Raw genomic sequence first — 25,624 nt, forward strand, 5'->3', positions numbered from 1 at the left:
CTTTCACTCTGGAAAAGTCAGGTGTTAAGGACTGAGGTTTCTGTGACAGTAAGAAAATAGAGGAGGTATCCAACTCTTCACATGTTGGGTAAACACCCCAATCCACAGAGCTTGCTAATCGTCCAAATCGTATTTTAAAGTGAAATTATTATTTAATTTCCCCTTTTAAGTTCTGGAAAACTAAAATATCTCGACAGTCTCAGAACAATGGTCTAAGTGGATGTGATTCTATGCTTTGATAAATCAATGGGTAGGCTGAAACCACAAACTACATGTAGTCTGCTACATTTATGACCTGGATCAAAGTCATCTTGTTCCAGGATTCTTTCCTTGGTTCGAGTGTCCTTTTCTGAGCCTGGTCAACGGTTACTATTCAGTTGCATCACTCGGATTGCTTTGCGTTCGGGGCGGGGCGGGGAGGGAAAAGCCAACACAAACACTGGGTGAGGTTATTTGCTGGTTGCTTCGCGTGTGTTTTGTCTCGCTGGCTAGACTCAGGGAGGATCTCACACTTGTATAGGAATTCACATTTTGTAAGGCCCTCTCCCGCCCACCATCTCTTTGCAGTGTCTCAAAAAACCTACGATGGACTCAACTGTCATCTTCACTTGAAGGTGTAAGGAGAAGGGCGAAGAAAGGTGAATGGGGACCATTTGCCCAGGTGAGCGGCCTTTGCGCCACTATCCCTTTTGGTCGCCGCAACACCTGTGACGTGCATCCTACGACCACTAGTCCGGAGCGAGGTGGGACGCCTCCCTCGCAAGTCCTCCCAGAGCCACACGCTTCTCCACACCTTCCAGAACGGCAGGCAGGCAGGGCTTCCGCCGAGGCGGGGAGGCTAGGAGAGGAACCCCGCTAGTCGGCAGGAGGCGAGGGAGCCGCGCAAAACCCGGTTTCCAACTTCACCGCTCGCCACCAAACGCCCGCTCTCCCCATTCAATTTCGAGTGCCCGGCCAGCCCTCAGCACTGCAGCAAGCCGGGCGACGGCCACGAACCACAGCGGCTCTCACGGCCCACAAACTCAATTCCGGGGCAGAGAGCTTTCTAATAATAACAACAGTGATAAGTGAGCAACGCCCTTCTCGTCACCCCTGTCACCTGGACAGTGAGGGCGCGCCGGGAGCCCCACAGGCAAGGGCTGACAGAAGGCCCAGTTCGTCAATCTAAGGAGGGGAAGCAGGGAAGGGAGGAAGGTTGAGGTCCCTGGGCCAAGAAAGAGGCAGAGAAATTAGCGACTGTCCCACCGTCCCTAGTGCAAAGGTTCTGAATTCCGACCGACCGTTACTCGTGGCGGAACGAAAGCTTCGCGAAACCGCTGGGCGAGCACTTGGGGTTTGAGGACCGCCGACGGCGCGTTCCGTGGGCTCCGCGCCCCTCGCCCGATCTGATTGGACGCCGAGGGGAAGGGGGCGGGAGGCCCCAGGGCAAGGCGCGCGCGCAGGCGGGCCAGGGGTTCCAGCGGAGGCACCCATGGGGCCAAGGGGCGGGAGCAGACCGCGGGGGCGTCGCGCGTGCGCGCGTTCTGAGGCTGCTGGCTGGGGGCTGCTGGGAGGGCAGGGCAGTTCGAGAAACGGGTGGGTGTGTGCCGGGTGGGCGCGGGCGGGGCCTGGGGTGCGCGTGCGCGTCGGCGCCCGAGCCGCGGGAGGAGGCGGGAGCTGAGGAGGCGGCGGAGGGGGCGGGTCGCGTCCGGCGCCACGTCCGCAGCCGGAGGCCGCTACTGCCGCCGTTGCCAACGGAGTCTTCTGGCTCCGAAGCTTGAGGAGACGCCTCTGGAGCCCGCAATTGCCCGAGGCTGTGCCAGCCGCTCAAGCAACCGCAGCCGTCCTCGGTGCTGCCCGCTTCCTCCGCCCAGACCCGGCTCCAGACGCCGACCCTCGACCCCGGAGGTGTGTAAGCGGGGCTGGGAGGGCGGGGGGCGCCGTCCCGGCTTCCTGTCCTACTCTCTGTCGCCTTCTTCCGTTAGCTGTTCTGCACCTCACCGTCTCGGGCCTGGCTTCCCCGAGCCGAGCCTTTTGGGGGGGACTGAGCGGGAAAGGGGGAGGGGCGGGACGATGTTGGGGGCGGACGGAGATTCGCTGGCGGGGTTATTCTTCTTTACGACTCCCCGGCTCCCCAGCGGTGGTTTGTGACTGGGGACTTGTTTTGGAAGCCTCCGCTTCACTTCTTAGCTCCTTGGGTGTTACGCTGGGAAAATGTGGGTGGGAGGGCGTCAACAGCCTGGGAGAGGAGAGAGATGCGACAGGGGGGCTGTGTGCTGGGCTTCCCCGCCACACTACCTCCTGACCTGTTGATAAACCACTCTCCTGGGTTCAGGCACACAAGCCTTGGTCCCCAGTGCTCTTCCTGGGTAGAAAGGCTCTACCCTCACGCCTAACCTAAGGCTGAAAGTGTGGAATGGAGAGAGGCGCTGACGGCGCCAGGGGTGATGGGGGACCGCTGGTGCACCCGTTGGTGCCATCATTGCCTCCCAGGTCTAAATAAAAGCCGTGCTTGCTGTGCACACGCAGCTTCGAGACGAGTCCCCAAGCTCCCACTCCCAGTCATATCCCAGCTTGAATAGATCCCCTTTAATGTGTAAGAAGACAGAAATTCTGGAACCTTATGGGAGTGGGGGTGTGCTGGGTGTACAACGTGGAGCGGAGGGAGGAGGTGCTGAGCTTAGTCCTAGTCACGGCTTCTCCAGGGTCATTTTCTGCCTCTCCTGCCACGTCACTCCCTCTGCTAAAGGGAAAGAAAAAAAAAAAAAAAAAGACTTGCTAGTGCCTAAAGAGATCAGTGGGGGGAGAAGGGACTGCTGGGAAAGGTTTACAAACACCTAAAGAGGAGAGTTCTTATTTTATTATGTCTTTGTGAACCCTTGTGCTAATTCCAAGTGAAAATACTTTATTTTGCTACCTGTGATTATTTGCTACCCGTGATGATTTGCTGTAATGTGATTGTTTAACCTTTAGGACATCCATTGGTGTGGGTGCTCTAGGAGCTCCCGGGAATATTGATATCACATCAACAGGTCTGTTTGCATGTATGTGGCCATGCCTGGTTTTTTAAAGAAAAGGAAGTAATCTTTAATAAACCTATATTCACTGTTTTGACTTTTTCCCTCACTTTCATTTCTTCAGTCTGTGTCCTGGCAGATGTGCCAGAAACCAAGTTTAATAAAAATGTGTCCCTATGTGGAGAATATCATTAGAAAAGTTTAAGTTGTGTGTGTGTGTGTGGGTGGGTGCGTGTGTGTTTTACTTAAGGAGAATCTTCACCTGTCTTTGTTTCGGTCATTGAGTATTTGCTGTTTTGCTACTTCCTGAAGCTATCTCCGTGGATTACATAGAAATACCTTCAGAGTAGGGCCTTCACATGCTTGTTCTGGTTGAAACCTCAGTGCCCAACACAGTGTCTGACATGGTAGGGACACAAATACATGTTGAACTAATGAGGTACAATTTCGTGAAGATTACGAGGGTACTGGTTATCTGGCTTGATAGCATGTTGTGTAATTCCGCTTTACTGTTTCATTTCAAGACAACGCTTAAAAAGTTGCCATCTTGATACTCTTGGTTGTTACTTGTCACTAAGGGGGTCACTTAAAAGTTTTACTGACAGATTACTTTTCTTCCCTGCCAGATTCAACGCATTTCTTGTAGCCTGTTTGCTGTTGATCTAGTGGGCGGGGGCCATGTTTAAAAGCAGCCTGTTCAGGATAGTTGGTTAACCAGAGAAGCCTAAACACAATAAGCTGGTGTTTTAATATACGATGCTTATTGGTATATGTGTGTTAAAGCCCTGTATAAATATATTTTGAAACCCCTTGTAGTTATTTGGCAAAGAGGCTAAAAGCAGGGGGTTGGGGATGTGGCAAAGTTCCTATATATAGAATGTGTAGAAGAATTTAGCTAATTCATTTATAGTCTTTTTCTTATAGGGAATTGGCACTTACTATTTAATAACAAGCTTTTGAAGTGGCTTTGAAGGTAAACTGGTTTGTACTGTATTTTGTAGTTAGGATTTATATAATGTGTTAGTGCTATGTAACTTCCTTTGGCACAGAGAAGGGTGTTCAGCCATGGGCAAATTCGTGTACTGTTTTCAGACTTTTTCACTATTAATGAAAACGTTATGTATAAAATGTCGTAGATATCCACAAACAACCCTGATTCATCTGTTTTCCTTAAAAAAACAAAAAGTTCCTACCGAGGCATTTGTTTACTTATTTCTATTATTGGAAGAAAAATTACCCTCTAGGGAATAGTGTTGTTATTAATCCTTGCTGAATGTATTTGCCAGCTGCTATGTCTATGATACTGTTGTACTGGACAAGAATTGTTTCTCCTTCGCCTAAAATACCTAAGTTAACTACTGATGAATTGCAGTATACAGCAAAGAAGCCTTTCACATTTTACAATTTCTTTTTTTTTTTTTAAATTTTTTTTTTTTTAACGTTTATTTATTTTTGAGACAGAGAGAGACAGAGCATGAATGGGGGAGGGTCAGAGAGAGGGAGACACAGAATCTGAAACAGGCTCCAGGCTCTGAGCTGTCAGCACAGAGCCTGACGAGGGGCTCAAACTCATGGACTGTGAGATATGACCTGAGCCGAAGTCAGCCGCTTAACTGACCGAGCCACCCAGGCGCCCCTCACATTTTACAATTTCTTAAAAACATACACTTATAACCAGTTTTAGTTGGTACTCTGAGTTTGTTCAAATGGTAAAATTAATTTATGTCCAGAGAATAAATTCAATTATTTGTCCTGATCAAAAGGCAGTTTTCTGTTTTTATTGTCTTAGAAAAGTACTTTTTACATAGAAAATTATGTGCATTATGAGTTCTTAGAGAGCAGATAATTTTTGGGTTTTGCATGAAACTAAATTGATAAGTCCTGGAAAAACTGGGTAAACTTGTTTAGAGAAGTCCTGTGTGTGCTCAGTCACACCAAAATCTTAGTGCCTAACAGTATGCCTGGCACATAGTAGGGGTCCAAGTATATGTTGAACTAATGACTCAATAAGTTTAGGGCAGATGGTTTGCATAGAATTTCATAATTTTCTTTAAGGGTAATATTTAAATGGTCATTTTTAAAGAAAATGTTTATTTATTTTGAAGGAGAGAGAGGCAGAGAGGGGGGAGACTGAGAATCCCAATTAGGCTGCACACTGCCAGGACAGGGCTTGATCTCATGAACTGTGAGATCATGACCTGAGCCGAAACCAAGAGTCAGACTCTTAACAGACCCAGGCACCCCACATGGTCGTTTTGACACTTTTCCTGTCAGTTGTTACTTGTCTCCACATGTATACTTTTTAAAAATTTTAATTAAAAAAAATTTTTTTTATTGTTGAGAGAGTGTGTGTGTGCGTGTGCATGCGGGAGGGGGCAGAGAGAGAGGGAGACACAGAATCTGAAGCAGGCTCCAGACTCTGAGCTGTCAGCACAGAGCCCGACTTGGAGCCCGAACTCACAAGCTGTGAGATCATGACCTGAGCCGAAGTCAGACACTTAATGGACTGAGCCACCCAGGCACCCCTAATTTTTTATTTTAGAGAGAGACAGAGGGAGTGGGGTAGAGGGGCAGAGGGGGAGAGGGGGAGAGGAAAAGAATCTTAATCCACACTCTAGTGAGGAGCCTAACCCAGGGATCGATCCCAGGGACCCTGAGATCATGACCTGAGCCAAAATCAAGAGTCGACTGTTCAACTGACTGAGCCACCCAGGTGCCCTATCATGTATGTACTTTTAAATTTTACAGGCAGATTTTTACCTTTCCCAGTTTTAACAGATTAGGAGCGTGTTTGTCTTCACAATTCCCAATTTAAGAGAAACAAGTCCCCTGTTCATGATAATGAACAGCATGGTAATACAAAAAATATTTCTCCTTGGTGATAAAGTGGTAGTGTCCGTAAAGAGGTAATATCACTAAAATTTTGGCACATATACGTATGTAGAGGTTGGAAATGATTTATATGAGTAAAAAGTACAGGTGGCATTAAGATAGTTAAGGATTTTAACAAAAATACTTTTATAAGGCATTTGGTGCCTTATGACAAAATTAGGAATCTAGAAAATGACAATATTCCAAATACTTGCAGCTTTTACACAATTTTTATCACCCTAAGGGTTCTAGGGGAATTTTAATACTATATACTTGCTATTAACACCAATGGTGTACAAGAAACTTGAACATTAAAAAAATATGTACACAAAATAAAAATCAGTCTCCGTGGCATCTTAGGGTTTCCAAAGCCCTGTAATACCAAGTTCCTCTGTTCTAGGTAGCCAGGCTTCTAGCCTGGCAGGACTCCAAATTTTCTTTTTTATTGTTTATTGATAATCCTGTTTGCAACTATTACTAACAATATTAAATGTAACTGGATATTTCTGTATAATGGTATCTAGAGTCCTATATTTCAAACTCTTCTACCAAAATACATCTAACTTAAGAGCAAAGTAAATTCCTGGGGGAGGTGAGAGTGTGGTGGGCTGAGAAGAGAGAGCTGGTAAACCTGTGAGTATACATCCTGAAGAAGTTCCAAGTAAGAATGAAATTTTTTGATGGGCTCCTGCATGGCTCACGTTCGGGTTGTGATCTCAGGGTTCTGTGAGTTTGAGCCCCGCATGGGGTTCTCTGTTGTCAGGGTGAGTCTGCTTTGGATCCTCTTTCTCCCTCTCTCTGCCCCTCCCCCTGCTCACCCTCACACTCTCTCTCCAAAATAAATAAACATGAAAACAAAAAAAGATTCTTTGTCTCCCTCTGCCCCCTCCCCTGCTTATGCTGTCTCTCTCTTAAAAAAAAAAAAAAAAAAAAAAAAGTTTAAATAAAAAAAGAATGAAATTTCTTGAAAGTCCAGTTATCTTAAAAAATTCCCAAGCACTTTTCGATTATCTTTTTAATTAGTGTATGTTTAAAACAAAACAGTATTTTAAATTACAATGTAGTAAAATATATGCATCCTTCTACTGTGGTTCTTAAAACTCCTGGCATACTACTGCCTACTCTTAAATAAGCATTTGAAAAGCACAATTCCAGCTTAACGTGTTCTTTAAAGTTTATTTATTTATTTGAAAAAGACAGAGACAGTGCAAGTTGGGGAGAGGCAGAGGGAGAGAGAGAGAATCCCAAGCAGTCTCCACACTGTCAGCACAGAGCCTCATGTGGTGCTTGAACCCATGAAGCCATGAGATCGTGACCTGAGCCAAAACCAGGAGCTGCATGCTTAACTGACTGAGCCACCTAGGCGCCCCCCTTTTTTTTTTAACCAAAATTTTTACCATATATTGGTATGTATCTTTTCTTGTTATGTTTGAAATTAATATGGATACAAACAATAATTTTATCTCACTTATTCCACAAATACTGTGTGTCAGCTTACAACAAAAACATGTACTAACAAAATGGTAAGAATATAAATAAGATATTCAAATTGCAAGCCAGGGAGAACAGCAATAAGAGTGGAGGTCTTGGGGAGGTGTGAAGTTGGGGGGAAATAGAACAACTGGGTGGGCCACATGAACCTACTCAGCTAAGTTGGGATTTTAACTGTAAGCTTCCTGGAAGCCAAGAAAAGGGAGATATCACATCTTTCTTTGTATCTTTTAAATGGGAAAGTACATAGATCTCAAAGAGAAGAAAATATTCTAAATATGTTGTGGAAACAAAGTTTTTCTGAATACCTCTAAGGAAATTCCTTAAAATTTGTTTTTATGTTTTTTTATTTTGTTTTTGAGAGAGAGAGAGAGAGAGAGCGCGCGCGCGAGGGTGGGGGGAGGGGCAGAGAGAGGGAGACAGAATCTGAAGCAGGCTCCAGGCTCTGAGCCATCAGCGCAGAGCCTGACATGGAGCTTGAACTCATGGACTGCAAGATCATGACCTGAGTCAAAGTCAGATGCCCAACCGACTGAGCCACCCAGGCACCCCCCTCTAAAGAAATTTCTAATGTGGAGCTCTGTATCAGAGCTATCAAGTGATGTAGTAGGTAATTTCTTTACAGTGTGGTATAGTCAGTGTAGTAGCTTGCATTAGGCTCTTTGTCAGGGTTTCCTTACTGAGGACATAACTGAGAATTAAACTCAGTGGTGGCATTTTCTTCAAATCAGCATGTTTTGATTTGAGTATGTTGTTTTTAGATGGTCACCTTGATTTGAGGATAAAAGCCTTAAAAAACTAGGATAAAAACTAGGTAGATGAACTGCATAATCTTTGAAAATATCCTTTATGAATATAACTGATATCCAGACTTAAAAATATGTACAAAAGCAATGCATGTTTATGGTTGAAAATTAAAACATAGATGTTAAATATACATTTAAAGAAGGGTGATGGTATTTCTTTCTCTCTCTGGCACACACTCTGTGTATGTGTGTATGTTTGTCTCTGTGTATACGTGTGTGTGTGTGTGTGTGTGTGTGTGTGTGTGTATCTACCCCTTAGTCGCAATCTTTGTCAATATTTTGGTATACTTCCTTTCAGTCTTTTTATGTGTATTTAAAAAATTGGATCATATGATATATGCCTTTTATGTTCTCTAAATGTAACATTAGCATTTCCCCGTAGTATTTGATCTTCATAAACTGTTTTAACGTCTGTATTGTGTGTGTCTCTAGGAAGCTTATAAATTCGTCTCTTGCCTTCCATGAGGCTGTACTCATTTGTACACTTTCAAACGTATTTTGTTTGTTTTTGCTGGCTTCTCTTATACTCACCTCTTAAGTATGAGCAGTCCAAATAAGGCTATCTGTCTCCTTCTCTTTTATCATTTTTTCCCTTGATTGTATCACCGTCCCTCACATTTCTAGCTATCACCCAAAACAGTCTCAGGACCTCAACTCTAACTCAGACTTCATGCTGAGTTTCAGACCCCTTAAATCCAGTTGCCTGCTAAACATGTCCTGTGTATACCCTGAGGCCATCTCGGATCCAGCTGTTCAAAAACAAGGTCATCATACCTATAGTCAATAGTAATGTATTGTACACTTAGGTCTTAGAGGGTAGATCTCATGTTAAATGTTCTTACCACAGTAAAATAAGAATTTTTAAAGTCCTTCATCTTTTCTCAGAAGTGGTTTTTCGTCGCCTGTCGTGACCTCATCATCTTTGTCTACTTAGTTGCTCACACTAGAAATCTTACATCCTGTATTTTTCTTTTATCTCTTACTTATACCTAAGGTCTCTATTCTACTTCATACAAAAAATTCAAGTATTTATCTACCATGCATCAGACATTGAAGAAGGCTTGAGGATGGAGCAGTGAACAAAACCAAGCCTTGCTTTCATGGAGCTTACATTCTAATTGTGGGAGACACAAAGTAAACAGATCTCTGTATATCAAGTGACAATAAGAGCAGTGAAGAAAATAGAGCAGGTTTAGGTGAAAATAATAGGGAGAGGAGTAGGAGGGGCTAATCTATTGTAAAGTGGTCTGGGCTGATCTCCAAGAAGGGGATACTTGCATAAAGACCTGAAGGAAGTTAGGAGGCAAGCCAGATACATATCTTGGGGAAAAGCCTTTCAGGAGAGGATGAGCAGGGAAACCCATGTTGCTAGGCTGGTGAGTGAGAGGCAGAATGGTAGGAGATGCTGTCAGAGTGTTAGGTGTCGGGCCTCAACTCTGGATTTTATTCTGAGCAAAACAGGAAGCAGTTGTAGGTGTTCAAGCAGGGTATGGCAGGGCTAGACTGAAGGAAGAGGAAAGGCAGAAGCTCAGAAGCCAGTTAAGATACTTTCTAACAACCCAAGTAAGAGATTATGGTAGTTTAATTGAAAGTGGTAGTAGTAGAGGTGATGAGAAGTGGTTGTATTCTGGACTTACTTAGGCAACAGAATTTACTGATGATTAGATGGGAATGTAAAAAATAGGAAATCAAGGGTGACTCCTAGGTTTTTGCCCAGATATTCATTTATACAGGAAACATTGGCAGAGTTTAAATTGTTACTTCGTCTCACGGGACTACTAAAGTAGCCTTACTGTGTTTAATCTCTCTGACCTTCATCTGTTCTTGCTTCAGTTAGCTTCTTGAAGCACAGATCTGATGGTGTTACCCTGTCATGACTCCTCTTTGCCTACCCATAGGAGGATAAAGTCAGTTTATATTGTATAGATGAACTTGCATAGGTCTTTTATAAAGCTGCCCTAATCTTTTAAATGGAGGTCATTTTCTTTTTTTAATTACAAGATATATGTGGGAAAATTAAGAATTTTTTTAAGGGATTCTATCTTAGCAGGAAAAGGTAAGTTTTGGTTGGGGTTTGTGGAACATATACAGAAAGGCAGTTTTGAAATATATGCAATTACTGTCACAACTGTTTTTTAAGTAAGCTTTATACCCAGTATGGGGCTTGAATTCGTGACCCTGAGATCAAGAGTCACATGCTCTACAGGGTGAGCTGGCCAGCTGCCCCCCATCACACCTGTTTCTAAACTCTAGCTAACATAGGTAGGATGTATGTGTGTATATAATTTCCTCACATTTCTGTACAGGGTCTGGTAGCATCCATTGATTGGTTCAGCCAGGAGATCTGGATTTGTATGTGTATTGTATACAGATACTGGGAACACAGTGATAAACGAGTGAACTGGGAACACAGTGATAAACGAGTCTCTCTTCTTGCAGTTAACAGTTTAGTGGGGAAGAAAGTGGCTCCACAATAGTTTTTCATCAGGAAGGGACACACATATTCTGCCAGGAATTCTGCATGTTTTGTTTTAAATGTGTTAAATAGCATTCTCATCCTAGAGTTAGGGCTTCTATATCTTTCTGTTTATATTTCCTGAACACCAAGGATCTGATGAAGTTATTTGCCTTTTGCCACACAGTTTATGGTCAAGTTGGGATTGAAACTCAGGCTCTCTGATCCCAGTACCTTCAACACTATGCTGTATAATGTCTCATGCTCTTACCATGATGACAAATTAAAGAAACATAAATATGAATGGAAGTCAATTTAACTTTTTGGTTTAAGGGAGTTTTAAAATTAAGGCAAATCAGTCAAGAACTCCTTCTCCCAGTAATGCAGTAGCTGATGTTCTTTCTGGTTTTTTTTTTTGTCAGAGATTACATGTATCTACTATTACTTTTTAAATGTTAAGTGTGTATGCATACATACTTTAAATATGCTAAATCACTTATGATGTGCTAAATTCACAAACCAGACTAGCATAAGATTAAGTGCTGTTGACCTGAGTCAGAGTTTTCACTAGAGCAACCGAAAGGTATTTAAGCAAACACATGACTTGTGCTGCTGGGCTCTGTGGGGTGCATTGAAATCCCATCTTACACAGGATTTAGGTTTGACAGGCATTGCAGGTTGAATTACATGAGGTTACAATTCGCCTTTGAAAAATCCCATGTCTTACTATCACTACCATCATTTACCATCAACATGTTTTGCTTGGATTATTGAAATATAGAAGAAAATAAAGATGAATTTTTATCTGATTATCTAGAGCTTAACAGCAGTAGTAATCATAAAGAGAAACTTTCCTGACCTTCCCTTGACCACTTAAAATTAACCACTTTGTTCTGATACGTGCTATAATATGTATGAACCTTGAAAACATTATTTTAAGTCTCCTATCAGGTCTTTCTGCCTCTGTTCTTGCTCCTGTATTGCTTGTTCTCCCCACAACAGCTAGAACTATCTTTTAAAAGTGTAAATCAGAACGCATCACCTCTCTGTTCAATGCCTTTCACGGGCTCTGCATCTCAGAGCTAGAAAGCTAGTCACCACCAAGACCTGTAAGGGCTTATGCGATGCAGACCTCCCTCACTCTTTGACCTCCTCTCCTGCTGCCCTTTGCTGTGACCCCTGCTACACTTTTCTGGCTGTTCCTTCTTGCTGCTTATGGTAAGCTCCCACCTCAGGACCTTTGCTCTTGCTGTTTTTTGTGCCTTGAGGCTTCCTTACCCAAGTATCTTGTATCCTTAACCTCCTTTACAATGTCACCACATTGAGGCCTTGACAGACTGTCCTATTTAAAATATATCCTCCCTCCATCCCTCCTTCTCCACAGCATTTAACCCCATCTGACATAGACAGTATATTCTTTGTTTATTGCCTTTCCGTACTAGATGATATGGGATGTTCATGATGGCAGAGATTTTTTGGTTTGTATTGATCAATGCTATACATCCTGTGCACCTAAAACATTACCTGGCCTATAGTAAGTGGTCAATCAGTATTTGTTAATTGATCAGTATATTTAGTACATTGTTAGTTTTCATGATATCTATTCCAGCTTCGTTGAGATACAGTTGACATTCAGCATTGTGTTAGTTTAAGGTTTACAGTGTGGTGGTTTGATATACATGTATATGAAATGCTTCCTATAGTAAGGTTAGTTAACACATCTTTTACCTCACATAATTACCTTTTAGTTGTTATGGTGCAAACAGTTTAAGGTATAGAATTTTATCAACTTACAAATATACAATATAGTATTAACTATAGTCACTATGCTGTACATTAGATCCCCAAAACTTAATCCTCCTGTAACTGGAAGTTTGTACCTTTTGACCAACATCTCATTTCCCCCACCTCCTCACTCCCTAGCCCCTAGCAACCACCAGCCTCCTGTTTCTATGAGCTCAGCTTTTTTAGATTCCACATATGAGATCATACAGTATTTGCCTTTCTCTGCCTGAATTATTTCACTTAGCATAATGCCCTCAGGTTTCATCTGTGTTATCACAAATGGCAGGATTTCCCCAATATACTTTTACATTTCTGTTGTATATGTACAGATATAATAATTTGGGCTCCATGATTTTATGACTGGGAAACAGTTGACTGCTGGGATCACAACCGTCATTTTCTGGCCAATCAAAACCGTCATTATAGACCAATTTTGACTTGTTTTATTCTTTACTTAGTCAAGTGAATATAAAAGCAAATATTTTAAGATAGTAAAGGAAATTGGGAAAAAATTTTAACTGTGTTTTCTTCATCCCAATACAGTTTATTTTATTTCTTAGGTTCCTTTACTACTTGTATTAGGAAGTAATCACATACATATTTTTTTCATGGGTTTTGAGTTATTTTGCTACCTGTGTTTGTAAGAGTTCTAAAAACAACAATAAAAAAGTAATAAAAATCCATCTCTTAGTGATTCTGATTGGGCATATCTTTACAGGAGAAGGATGTGATTTTTAGAAAATTTTCAGAAGGAACATGTTTTTTAGTCACAGTATAGATTTTCCTTAAGTCTGTCGTGAAATAAATTACAATTAACCAATACTTCCTACTTCTTGTAGGAAGAAGCACTTAAAATTTTTGGGTGTTAACTCCCAGCTTCCAACTTTCTTTCAGTAACAGCAGTAACAATGTAGGAAAGCTTTTGCCATGCCTGTTACTCTTTGGTTGGTGTTTGAGATAAGATGTTGATTGTCCAGTAGTGTAATAAAAGTATTTCTTTAACACCACAAAGTAGGAGAGAAATAAGATGAAGTAGCCTTGTGACAGTGTTTTGAAATGTTGTTTATCTGAATAAAGTTACGTCTTAATTGAGCATGTGGTAAGAAGTAGTCTCATGTGTTGAGGTTACAATGAAATGTATATATGTTTTTTAGGAGATCATGAATCAGGCAGATAAAAATCAAGAAATCCCATCATACCTTAGTGATGAACCACCAGAAGGTAAGTATGCATCTGACACACTAAGCATGTGAATTAAACTGAATTAAAGTTCTGATTGTTTTTATTAAATTTATTCATTTTTTTAAAGTTTATTTATTTATTTTGAGAGTGTGCTCATGCACAATTGGGGGAGGGGCGGGGGGGAGAGAGAGAGAGAGAGAGAGAAAGAAAGAAAGAAAGAAAGAAAGAAAGAAAGAAAGAAAGAAAGAAAGAGAAAGAGAGAGAAAGAGAGAGAAAGAGAATCCCAAGAAGGCTCTGTGCTGTCAGCACAGAGCCCAACGCAGGGCTCGATCCCATGAACCACAAGATAATGACCTGAGCCAAAATCAAGAATCAGTCATTCAACTGACCTGAGTCACCCAGGTGCCCGTTTTTATCAAATTTAAAGTAACAATCTGTTTACCTTGTCAATAAATATGTTCCAAAAATAATTGATGATAAATATTTTTAGCCTCTAAGAAGAAAGCACAGATATTGGTGAATTGGGGACACAATGCAACTATTTTATTACATAAGATCTATTCTTTTGTTACTCTTTTATAAAGACCATTTCACAGGTTAGGGTATCTTTTCATTTGTAGAGAATGGGTACGGGGTGCAGAGGAAGAATGGACTGTGTTTAGTTTTCATGTCATGCGTACAAAAACTCAATTCAAGAGGCACTTGAGATTTGTTGTTAAGCTATTATTTATAATTGGTAGCTCTCTCTTCCTATATTAATACATAGGCTTAGGGTAATTTAAATCATCTTTTAGTTTGAAAATTGTGACATGGATCATTTTCTTACACTTCAAAAGTCCTTGGAGGGGCGCCTGGGTGGCGCAGTCGGTTAAGCGTCCGACTTCAGCCAGGTCACGATCTCGCGGTCCGTGAGTTCGAGCCCCGTGTCAGGCTCTGTGCTGACGGCTCGGAGCCTGGAGCCTGTTTCCGATTCTGTGTCTCCCTCTCTCTCTGCCCCTCCCCCGTTCATGCTCTGTCTCTCTCTGTCCCAAAAATAAATAAAAAAAAAACGTTGAAAAAAAAAATTAAAAAAAAAAAAAAAAGTCCTTGGAAACACTAACTGCATACCTGAATGTCTTTACTGTATACAGAAAATGCCTATAGTCATTTTCTGTTTGTGGTTTTGGTGTAGAATATATAAGCCAAATAGCAATCTCCTTGGATAGCTGCATTTGTACAGGACAGTCAATAGGTACGATAGAGAATCAAAGTGAAGAATAAGAGATGAAAGGCTGGTAGACCAGACTGGAGTAGCAGACAGACTCAATATCACCAGGAAGAGGGTAGAGCTGGAAGTTGTGACTCTAGGTATTGTATTTTCTTCCCAGTTCTGTTGCCCACTGTCCACAATTTTCTTCCTATATTTCTTATGTTGGTAGACAAAAATGAAATTGTTAGGAAAACACAATGAAAAGTTTATACATAGGCCTAAAAGAAGATGGAGGTAACTAGCTGATGAGTTTTAGTTTGGTGGAGGAATAGCCTGGAAAATTATTAGTTCAGCTATTTTCCTTGACTAGTCATATCTAAAAAAATTTTTTTAATGTTTTATTTATTTTTGAGAGAGACAGAGACAGAATGTGAGTGGGTTAGGGGCAGAGAGAGAGGGAGACACAGAATCCAAAGCAGGCTCCAGGCTCCGAGCTGTCAGCACAGAGCCCGATGCCGGGCTTGACCTCACAAGCTGTGAGATCATGACCTGAGCCGAAGTCAGACACTCAACCAACTGAGCCACCCAGGCGCCCATCCTTGACTTATTTTTTAGGTCTAGAACCTAGAGTTCTGAAAATAAAAGAGCTTAATGAGAAAGTTAATAAGGACTTTGTAGGGATAAAGTCAGAAAAGAGATAAAGACTATTCAGGAGCATAATTGTCAAGGAAGAGAACGTGCTTTAGTAATGTCTCTATTATATGGCAACCTGCTAAACTAAGGTAGTCTGCAGAGCAGATAATCTATATGGTGGTAATTAAGAGCACACTGTAATTAAAGAGATCAACAGCATTAATATTTATTTGCCTTGACTAAGAAATATTGTCTTCATTAAAGGCGTGTGCATCAAATTTGGCATAGCAGGATACTAATGAGGGTATTCAGCATGAGGCACTTAACCTGTTTTATCCTCAGATCAAGATTCTCCCCTTTTCCTAGTGTTAGTGACTTTGATTACAAAAGAATTACCAATTATGTAACCCTTTTATCATAACTTTATATAATTAATGTATTCAAATGCTTTTCCATATCTTGTCTTTTATTTCAGCTATTTAAAGATTTTATTACCTATACTTATCAATCAAATAGCTTCAATTAAAAATTTGGTTTTTATAAATATAGCCATTGTTATATAGTTACGAGCTATTTTGACGAGTCAGTGAGATTTTCATACTTGTGACATGATGTCAAACCTCTAAACAATGGGAAGAAAATCTATATCAAGGTAAATTAGTGCTGTATTAAAAAAGCTTAATTTTCAGAGTATATTCTCCATTAAATATTATCAGTTTCCCAATGTTATCTTCTGTCATAACCACGTTCTGCTAGGAGTTCGTAGCTTTGGTGGTCTTAGTTGGATCTGTGTACCCAAAGAATTGAGTTTTCTTTGTGTGATTTGTACCTTTTCAGTGATTAAAGCCTGAACTGTTTAGTTAGCAAGTATTTTTCCATTAAGTTTAGAAAAATGTAAACACCATTGTTTATGTGTTGTTGCTGCCTGAATCATTCATTCGATTGCAAAGTAGAAAGGACTTGTGTCTGTTTGAGGCTGGCACAAGCAAATTTTTATGAAATTTGATGCCTGAGTTTGAGGTTGCATGCCAATTTGAATGACTCTATCAAAACAAACCAGAGAAAAAACTTATGGCTTAAAAAAAATCTGAATTTTTCATATTGATATTACCTTTTCTGGGAGTATTTGAAGAGTTTTTACAGACTAGATGCTCAAATCACATACTCTGTCCTTTAAGAATTATTGAGGCAATGAAAGTATTAAACATAGCTGTAGTTTCTCAACACTATGAAAATCATTTTAGGTGGGTAACATGATTTTAAGCAGTAAATAAAGTTCCTAATTTTACATAGCATTACTCTTTAAATACGTTATTAAGAGCATATAGAGCAGACACCCACATATATTTAAATTACTGGTTCTTAAATTTTTTGGTTTCAGGATGCTTTTACACTTTTAAAAATTGAGGACCCTCAAAAGCTTGTGTCTTTGTTGATATTTGCCATATAAATAATAAAACTGACAAATTAATTAATTCATTAAAAAACTCCAGTAGGCCCATTACATATTAACATGATTAACATAGTTTTTGAAAAGCAGCTATTTTCCAAAACAAAAAAAAAATTGTGAACAGGGTGACATTGTTTTTAAATTTTTGCAAATCTCTTTAATGTTGGGGTTAATAGAAGACAACTAGATTCTCATAGCTGCTTCAGTGTTTAGTCTCTGATGTTACTGCAGATCATTTAGATTCTGGAAAATTCTGTAGACTTGTGAAAAAATGTGCAAGAATAAAAGTGAAAAGATAAATGACATGCTAGTATTATGAAAATAATTTTTACCCTGAAGAGCCCCTGAAATGGTCTTGTGGAGACCCAGGGGGTCTCAGATCATACCTTGAGAACCATTGCTTTAAATGAAGAAGGTTTTTTCAGTAATGATTGAATTCTGCCAAGGAAATGAAGACTAAATACATTTATCTTATTTTTTCATGCTCCTTTTAGGATAGAAAGATTTTTATTAACAGCAACAAAACTAAATCAAGGAAACATTTAGATTTTGATTCTATTTTATGAAAGTTGTCTAGTCTCTAAAGCATTTTTTTTCAGAGATACCACGGCTTAGCACTGGACCAAGATGTTTTAAAAACACGTCCAACTATGGTCTTGAGGGAAGAGCTCTTCAGTGTCTTGATCAGATTTGTATTTATGTGTGGTTTACCTTATCAAAACAACCTCCTGATAGGAAGTCTTAGGATACTTATTGATTTGTACTGCTCTTATAAAGACTTCTATTTGACTATCTTCACAATATTTTCTCTCATTAGGTTCAATGAAAGATCACCCACAGCAGCAACCAGGCATGTTGTCCCGTGTGACTGGGGGTATCTTCAGTGTTACAAAGGGAGCCGTTGGTGCCACCATTGGTGGTGTGGCTTGGATTGGTGGGAAGAGTCTGGAGGTGACCAAAACAGCTGTTACAACTGTGCCTTCCATGGGAATAGGGCTGGTGAAAGGGGGCGTGTCTGCTGTGGCTGGAGGTGTTACAGCTGTTGGGTCTGCTGTTGTAAACAAAGTGCCCTTAACAGGAAAGAAGAAAGACAAATCTGACTAAACTATGGAGATACACTTGCTCTCCACAGCATTATGATGCCAGTGGCATTGAATTGCTAAATTATGGACTACAACCAAGTCACCTGTTTGGACGTTTATCTTCTAAACTGCTGTGTTGAAAGTATTGATGACTGGCTTTTGTCTAAAAAGAAGAGACCAATACTAGCACAGTGTATGAAGGTTTCTCATACTTAAATTCCAGCTTTTTATCTGGTAAAATGTTACACTTATTCAGTTGTAACTGAAGATATGGTATATTTGAATATTTACTATAAGTCTTTCAGTTTAACTAAAAAATGTGAAAGTTGAATTTAGTTGATGATCTTTATAGTTCCATATGTATAATGTGCCAGGTAACTCATTTGCCCCTTAAGAAGGGAACCTTGAACTACATAAACTGTACCTTTGATGTGCCTAATAGTTTCAGATGTCTTAGTTTTTTTTATAACCATAGTTGATTAGGCCAAGAGGCATTCTTTTCTTATTTAAGCTGGTAAAAGCAGGAATTAGAGAAAGTCAGGAGAAGAGAAAAATGGTTTTATGATACTGGGTGTTAACCATCTTTTGTTAGATATGCATTACATTAATCATTGATGCCTTATAAAAGAAAACATCTTTTATAATACCCTAAATATGTGCAGTTCTTAGAACTATATATGGATTCTTTTAAAAGTTGTGAAATTAGTTTTCTCTCTTAAGAATCTCAGGAGTAGTGGGGTAAAGGCATTTCTTGCTCTCAGCAGATAAGATAGTGCTTGGTAACTTTTTGTTAACTGTCAGTATAGTTAACAGCCAAACTGTATGCTTCATTCTGGTTTCATGCTCCATCTTTAATACACCTCACAGTGCCTAAGGAACATTTCTTTGCTGGTCATAAGCTATCTTGGAAGAGTTTCATATTAAGGAGGAACAAATAATTTTAAGTTCTTAAGAATCACCTGACACATCCAAGATACAAAAAGAATTCTTCACACCAGTTTTGTCTGTAGGGTGGCTTAAAATGCTAGTGCCCCCTTCTAAAAACACAGTATAAGCAGCCACAAATATGCGGGGGCTGACTTTTCAATTGAATGAAATGGGCTTCACTGATTAGTTTTGAATGTAAAATATATTTAAGTGCTTTCAATGGTTTATAGGATTTTAAAATGTTATCTTACAGTCCTTTGAAGAAGTCATAGATTTTGTACCATTTCCAAGTCAACTTCAGGCAGGGAATTGAAGTTTTTGATAATGGATGATAAGTGTGTCATGTCTTCTTAATATGTCTCATCATGTCTCACTCATTCTTAAAGAATATCACTTAGCTGGAATTCATCTTTTTATTTCATATTCAGTTTCTAAAAAAATTTAAAAGTGCACATATACTTGGCATTCCTCTTAGCTAAGGGTTATAATACAAGCCTGAAAAAAATCTTAGTTTTGTTTATACTTCAGTCTGGAAATTTCCTCCATTTTGCCGACTTCTGTGTAATGTGTGAGGGAGGAAAGGAGGTGATGTTCTGGAGTAAATAAGTCAGAATACATCCTTGAGAACTTAGATCACTCCAACACCTACAGCTTAAATGTTTGTTTCTAAGCCACTGAGAGTTTTACCTTAATAATGTGGACAACAAATGGCTAAGAACATAACTTTTAAAAGCTTTTATAAAGGCTGGTAGGTATCTTCCGCAAACCTACAAAGGTTCTTGAACCTACCATTATATACAAAACTGGAAAGTTGTTGAGTTCATCAGAAATTAAATGGTCTTTGTTTCATGCACCATGATTTAAGGTATATTTGTTTGTATATCTGGTCAAATGTGATAATCAGAAAAGAGATTTTTAAAAGAAACTCCAAAGTTAATAGGTGAACACTAAACAGTGATCTAAATAATGGTATTGGAGAACTTGTTTCCTGCTATTTGAAAGAAATTATTACTTCATTGCTAGTTTATATTTCTAATTTATCTTCTATAGTCATAGGCTCTGCTGTGCTTTTGTACCTGAATTTCTAAATAATAGACTTTAGTTTACTGTGTGCTTGCATATTTATTTTCAACTTTGTCTTTAAAATTGCTTGAGGAAAAATGGTTGTAATTTCTGCTACAGAAGAGCCACCTGGTACATTTTCCCTCATCAAGTTTGTTTTAAACTCTGAAGTATAATTTGATTCAGGAGAGGCTTTTGCAAGGACAGCAGAGAACTGTACAAATGAGCAGCTAGTCATAGAGGCTCTTGTTGAAATGAACTTGCCATTTGATGGTATATGTACAGCTGTACACTTGAGTCTTTTCCAGTTTATTTTCATAGACTAGCAGTTTGACCTGCGAAGCAGTACTGGTTCACTTCAAGCAGCGAAGGTTGACATAGTCACCTGGAGGCACCTGTTATTCAGTTTCTCTTTTGAGTGGGTATTTGGCACAATGAGGATAAATTTGTGTGACCCACTTGAATGCCTGATCTAATAATGTTGACATCATGAATCCTGTACTTAGTGAAATGTCAGATGAAGGTAACTGGTGATTGAATAAAATTTTGTTTGTATTGAAGGAATGGGAAAGAATACATAAATCTGTTAATAAAGCACCATGATCTGCAAAAGACAAAATGTTTCATAAAGATCTGAGGAAATAAAGGAATTTAAAGGAAAAACAGGGCAGTCTTAAAATTTTTAGTTACATGGCAGAAAGTACTGTAGCCTGTTTTTAATGTTTGATACTAATGCACAAACATGACAAAACGTCTCTGTGTGTTTTGATACTAATACAATGAAATACAAATGTCTCTTAGATGACTGTGTTGAAGACTAAAAATTCAGATTCCTAGGTGTGACCCCAACTTTCTGAGTGTCTGCAGCGTGGGGCCTGGGACTGCAGTTGAACAGCCTCTACATGGGATCCCTGTGCTCTCTACAATTTGGGACCTGATCTAGAAGTAGGGAGCACTTCACTCTGTCCTAAGTAACTGTGGAACCAACTTAGACCCCTCCCTGGACAGAAGAGACTCAGAGAGTTGGGAACCAGTTAGAGGAAGGTAGAAAATTGATTACTGGGTATCTACTTATGGCCCGGTGCTGGCCATACATTCTCAGATTTAATCAGTATGGGAGAAGTAGCTCTTATTTACAAATATGAAACAGGCTTTCAGTGTTGGTTGAAATTTCCCATTATCACTTTTGAATTCATGTTAAGTCACCATTTCTCTAGCTTATGTCCAGAAACAGAAATGGGGCTACTCAGTAACTAGTCCTTCACTCTGCTGTTGGCATTCAGTGCTGACTATAGACACTTGATTTACCAGGCTAACTTGAGTTCCCTAGGAGTCTTATAATCCTATTTATTTTGGCAGCTAATTACATTTTGTCACAGAAGTGAATTTAGTGTAATTATAAACCGTTCAAAGTAAAGAATTTTGTTAGTAGAACCTTTTTTCACAGAAGTAAAACTTGACTCTAGTGTCTGTGTAAGGATGTCTCTCCTTGCTATATGGTTGATTTTGAATATTTTAAATTTTATTCATAGGAAGAGCTGAATAAGAATGCAATTATGGAAAAAGGCAGAAAGGTCCAAGGTCTAAAACTAATCGAACAGGATTTGGTCTAAGGGAAAATAAAGTCTGTGTACTGCAGGTTTTGCCGTGAATATGGATTTCTAAAAAAATTAATCTTGTCAGGGGCGCCTGCGTGCCTCAGTTGGTTGAGCGTTGACTCTGGACTTTGGCTTAGGTCATGATCCCGTGGTCATGGGATTGAGCCCAACGTCAGGCTCCTTGCAGAGCGTGGAGCCTGCTGAAGATTCTCTCTCTGCCCGTCTCCTGCTCTCTCAAAGTTATTTAAAAAAATTAATCTTGTCAAGTCAGAGTAAGCTACAAATATATTTTTGTAACTGTAACTGCCTCTGGTTTTCTATGCCTGGATCCGAACACCTAAATTTTGCTGATGTACTGACTAGGCTTTTTTAAAATTAATGGCCACTGAACTCTGCCAAACTTTCTCACAGACCTTCTTGTATGTTCATTTTCTTACTCCTCAAAATAACCATTTCGCACCTTGTCTTTCCAGCCCTTCTGCAGTACTTCCCACCGGTTCTACTGCCCTCTGTAAAAAAGAGGCAACCTGACAGCACCTCTCCTCTCACACTACCCCCTCCATCAACCTGCCTACATCTGTTCCCATGTGGACCAGGACTATGATCTCTGCTCAGATCCACTCACTCCACTTTCACTTCCTGAAGGATATTAATCCTGCAGCTTTTCCATCTCTCCTCCATCTCTCTCCTGGGTCATATCCATCAGCACGTTCTGGTATTTGGTTTCTTGAAAGAAAATTATGCCTCATCTTACAACTTCCATTTTCCTGCTTCCTTTTGCAGCAGCATTTGTTGGAAAACTTCATATAGTCCCTGCCTCTTACTCCTTTCCTATTCCCTCAACCCACTCTGGTTGCCTTCCTTTCTCAATGCACCAGTCACTCTTGTTAGGGCCAACCAGTGATTTCCTTTTTTGCCAAATCCATGGCCACTTAAAATCTGTATCTTAGTTAACCGCTCCATGGCACTCGGTATTATTAACCTTGCCCTCTGTCCTTGGCAGACTTCTTTGTGCCATTCCAGGCACAGCCAGCCGGTACTATAAATCTGTATCTCTGGGCAACCTCATTTAGAGTTGTAGCTTTAAATACCATAGATACTCAAATGACCCCAGAGTATTTATCTCTGGTCCTGACTTCTCACAGTTCCAACTGCCATTTGCCTGTTTGACATCTCAGATATCTAGTAGGTATCTCAAAATACAATAGAACTACTAAGGCAACCATATAATATAAAATCAAAACTAGGACACTTTTGAGAATAAAAGATAAAGCTCACCATTGATAATTATGTCAGGACAAGAACCAAACTAAACTGTTTCCAATGGTTTCCCATCACTCTTAGTGAGATCCTGTTCCTTAGATGGCATTGCGATGCTCTTCTTATCTGGCACTCAATCCTGGCGGGGCTATTACTGGCTGCCATTCTTTTTCTTGAACCTTCCTGTGTAGGTCACCTAACCTTCGGGTAGGTGACTTAACCCTTTCTCTGCCTGCATCGCATCTGTAGAACAGTAAATAGTGGTACTCAACTTTAAGGATTCTAAAGCACAGCATGCCTGGCTCTTAGTAGATGCTGCATAGAAATGTCTTTCACTATCCTAAGGAACCAAACAGATTTGGATGGTAAGGGTTACTTGCATTTGCTGAATGAATTAAAAACATGGCCTGTATTTTTTATAGGTTTTTCATTACTTAAGGCCATGCACACATAGCACATAGATGTTTGAATGTCAGAGTCAACTGTTTGGTTATCTATTTGTTACAGAGTTCAAGCTCCACAGATGAACGTGAGGCAGTCTTTATCTGGGTAATGTATATCTCGGAACAAGATTTAGAAAGAGAAACTTGGAATACTAACTAAAATCGGTACCAACTGTCACACACTTTCCCTTTCAAAGAGCCAGACCTGGATTTTCAGAGTTTTCTAAAAAGTTGCTTACTTCGAATGTATGTAAGTTAGATCATTTCACATTTAAGGAATTTTACAATTTTCATAAAAATCCCTAAATTTGTTGTTAGTACTCCTTTGGCATGTCAGGTAAGAGCATGACTTTTCTTATGCCAACTCCTAAGCAATCCTTTTTCTGTTCATAGGTTTGAACAGAAGTCAGATCATAGTACATCTGGGCCCTGTCGCTTGGCAGGCAGGCTGCTCTAAGCTTATTTCCTCGTCTGTAAAACGGGGAAAGTAATGCATGTAAGAGTTCTCTGAGATGGTCAGTTTTAAGCTCACCACACGAATAAGCTCTATTCTTTTTGGATGAGAAATACTTTGTTCTCAAAGGCACTTGCTTATCCCAACCAAGAGATGAAATCAGCTTGCTCTTAAAAAAAATGTATTAGAAGTTTGCTTATTGTTTCATTTAACACTAATCTATAGAATTCAGACCACATTAGAGCGATGTTTCAGAGCTGGTGGTGAGGAAGAAGACGGAGTCTGTGTTCCAGATGAAATGTGCTATTTAAATAAAAATATATCCATACTTTGAATTAAGGGAGTGTACTTGTCAGTATCTTAGAAATGATTCACTCGCAAAGTATCACTCTGATGTGCCATTTACTTACTAGTATAGGAGTTTCTGAAATAGCTCAAAGTCAAAATTACCAACTTTATTTAAAATAAATGCAGTTTATATCTTAAAATATAGCAAATGAGTCAGAGATTATCTACTCTGATGTAACTTAAGACAACTCAGAAGCTAAGCAGTTTCTTAAAATTACTAGTGCCTACAAACTGACTCCAGTCCCTGCTACTCAGCTTCACTCTGCAATGCTAGAAAGCAGCAGTCTGCAAGTTACTCTTCAATGTTTAATGGTGCCACAGGGTTAAACAATGGCCTTCCTTTTTTGGCCTGAATTTTGCCGAAGTTAGCCTCAAATTCTTTTTTTGTTCCACTGAGATTTACCAGATGTCCATCCTTTATTCTATAGCCTAGGGAATTCAGTTTCTTTATCCTGTACTGTACTATCTGCGGTGTTAATTCAAGAACCATTGGCGTCTCTTTTATCTGAGCTATGGAAATTCCTTCTTTCAATAATCCCTGAATTCTCTCTTCCAAAACTGGAACAGAATAATATAAAATGGCAGGACATTTCAAAACTAATTGCTTCAGGTCATGATCTGTGCACTTAAAAACATTTTTAGAGAAGGAAATGCTGTTCTGTATACTTCTGGGGCAAAGGTGAAAAAGAAATCCTTTGAGTTTGGAGAGAAGCTGGAGAATATCAAAGTTTGTGAAACCTTGCTCCTGGAGAAATTCTAGTGTTTCCTTTATAGCTGCAGAAGAATTCAGCAAAATAAATGGGTTTTGGCTTAATAATTTCAGTAACCAAACTTTCACGTTGGCCTCGGAGCCACCTAAATTTAGGTAACTCTCTTGGAGAATACTTATCATTTGCTTATTTTTCTCAATAGGATTATGAAAAATATTAGATGCAGTTGTCAAAAACCTGCTAATGACCACATTTTTGAGTCCCAACTCTTGAAAGAACTGAATGTTCAGCTTCTGAGTTTCCTGGTCTGTAACAGTAAAGAAAGATTCTGGAAACTGTTCTATTAACTTGACTAACTCTTGCTCGTTTTTGCAGACCAACTGCCAGAGTTCTCTCTGGGTGTTAACAGCCGTTGGACTGCAGACAATTGCTTCTGGGCAGCGTTCCAAAATACTGGCTACAGCGGTTTCATTAGCACCTAGTTGTTGTAAAACATTTGCAATTTCTTCAACATAGGTTTCATCCTCAAAAAGTACCCATCCTTTTAGTCTGCGAATTTTCCCGATGTCGACTGAAAATTTATAGAGCTTTTCCACTGTTCTTTTATTTTCTTTGTTTGACTGATGATCATTTGTATAGGTGAAGCACGCTAGAAAGGGTCTGTATTTTGGAGCCGATAGCATCTTTCTGAAAGAACACAGCCTGCAGGGCTGGGATCTTATCAGCAACTTCCACAACATGCCTGCAACCATTGGCTAATTGCCACCGTCCTGGGACTCAGAAGGTACTTATTGCACCTGTAAGAAAGAAAATGCAGGTTTTAACACAATGGAGCACAAATTTGGGCTGTCAGCAGTAAGCACAGAAATAACATGGATGTAA

At 39.9% G+C, this 25,624-nt stretch overlaps 3 protein-coding genes across 4 annotated transcripts in view; 1 reads left to right on the forward strand and 2 right to left on the reverse strand.

The window, feature by feature from the left end:
* The first annotated feature begins 411 nt into the window (after nt 1–411).
* On the forward strand, nt 412–20,592 carry TMEM263 (transmembrane protein 263). 2 transcript variants are annotated; one of them, XM_042947614.1, is made up of 3 exons: nt 412–661; nt 13,559–13,625; nt 17,676–20,592. In XM_042947614.1, exons 2-3 carry the CDS (start codon nt 13,565–13,567, stop codon nt 17,960–17,962), a joined length of 348 nt encoding a protein of 115 aa, XP_042803548.1. In that variant the 5' UTR covers nt 412–661; nt 13,559–13,564; the 3' UTR covers nt 17,963–20,592. The 2 variants fall into 2 exon arrangements, with proteins under 2 accessions (XP_042803548.1, XP_042803547.1); XM_042947613.1 differs by lacking the exon at nt 412–661 and adding an exon at nt 1,633–1,887.
* A 3,269-nt stretch (nt 20,593–23,861) lies between these two features.
* On the reverse strand, nt 23,862–25,494 carry MTERF2 (mitochondrial transcription termination factor 2). The gene has a single exon (XM_042947620.1). It carries the CDS (start codon nt 25,492–25,494, stop codon nt 24,325–24,327), a length of 1,170 nt encoding a protein of 389 aa, XP_042803554.1. The 3' UTR covers nt 23,862–24,324.
* CRY1 (cryptochrome circadian regulator 1) overlaps nt 25,471–25,624 on the reverse strand; it is a 104,087-nt gene continuing 103,933 nt past the window's right edge. The window contains exon 13 of the mRNA XM_042947618.1: nt 25,471–25,539. The gene's annotated coding sequence lies outside the window, so the exon portion shown is untranslated. The remainder of the gene's footprint in view (nt 25,540–25,624) is intronic.

This window comes from Panthera leo, chromosome B4 (assembly GCF_018350215.1).
Source record: "Panthera leo isolate Ple1 chromosome B4, P.leo_Ple1_pat1.1, whole genome shotgun sequence".
Lineage (NCBI taxonomy): Eukaryota > Metazoa > Chordata > Mammalia > Carnivora > Felidae > Panthera > Panthera leo.

Bases quoted from the DNA above. Each gene is read 5' to 3' on its own strand.
- TMEM263 (XM_042947614.1), top strand. From the start codon at position 13,565: ATGAATCAGGCAGATAAAAATCAAGAAATCCCATCATACCTTAGTGAT. The intron at 13,626-17,675 runs GTAAGTATGCAT...TTCTCTCATTAG, and splicing joins TAGTGATGAACCACCAGAAG to GTTCAATGAAAGATCACCCA.
- MTERF2 (XM_042947620.1), bottom strand. From the start codon at position 25,494: ATGGTTGCAGGCATGTTGTGGAAGTTGCTGATAAGATCCCAGCCCTGC.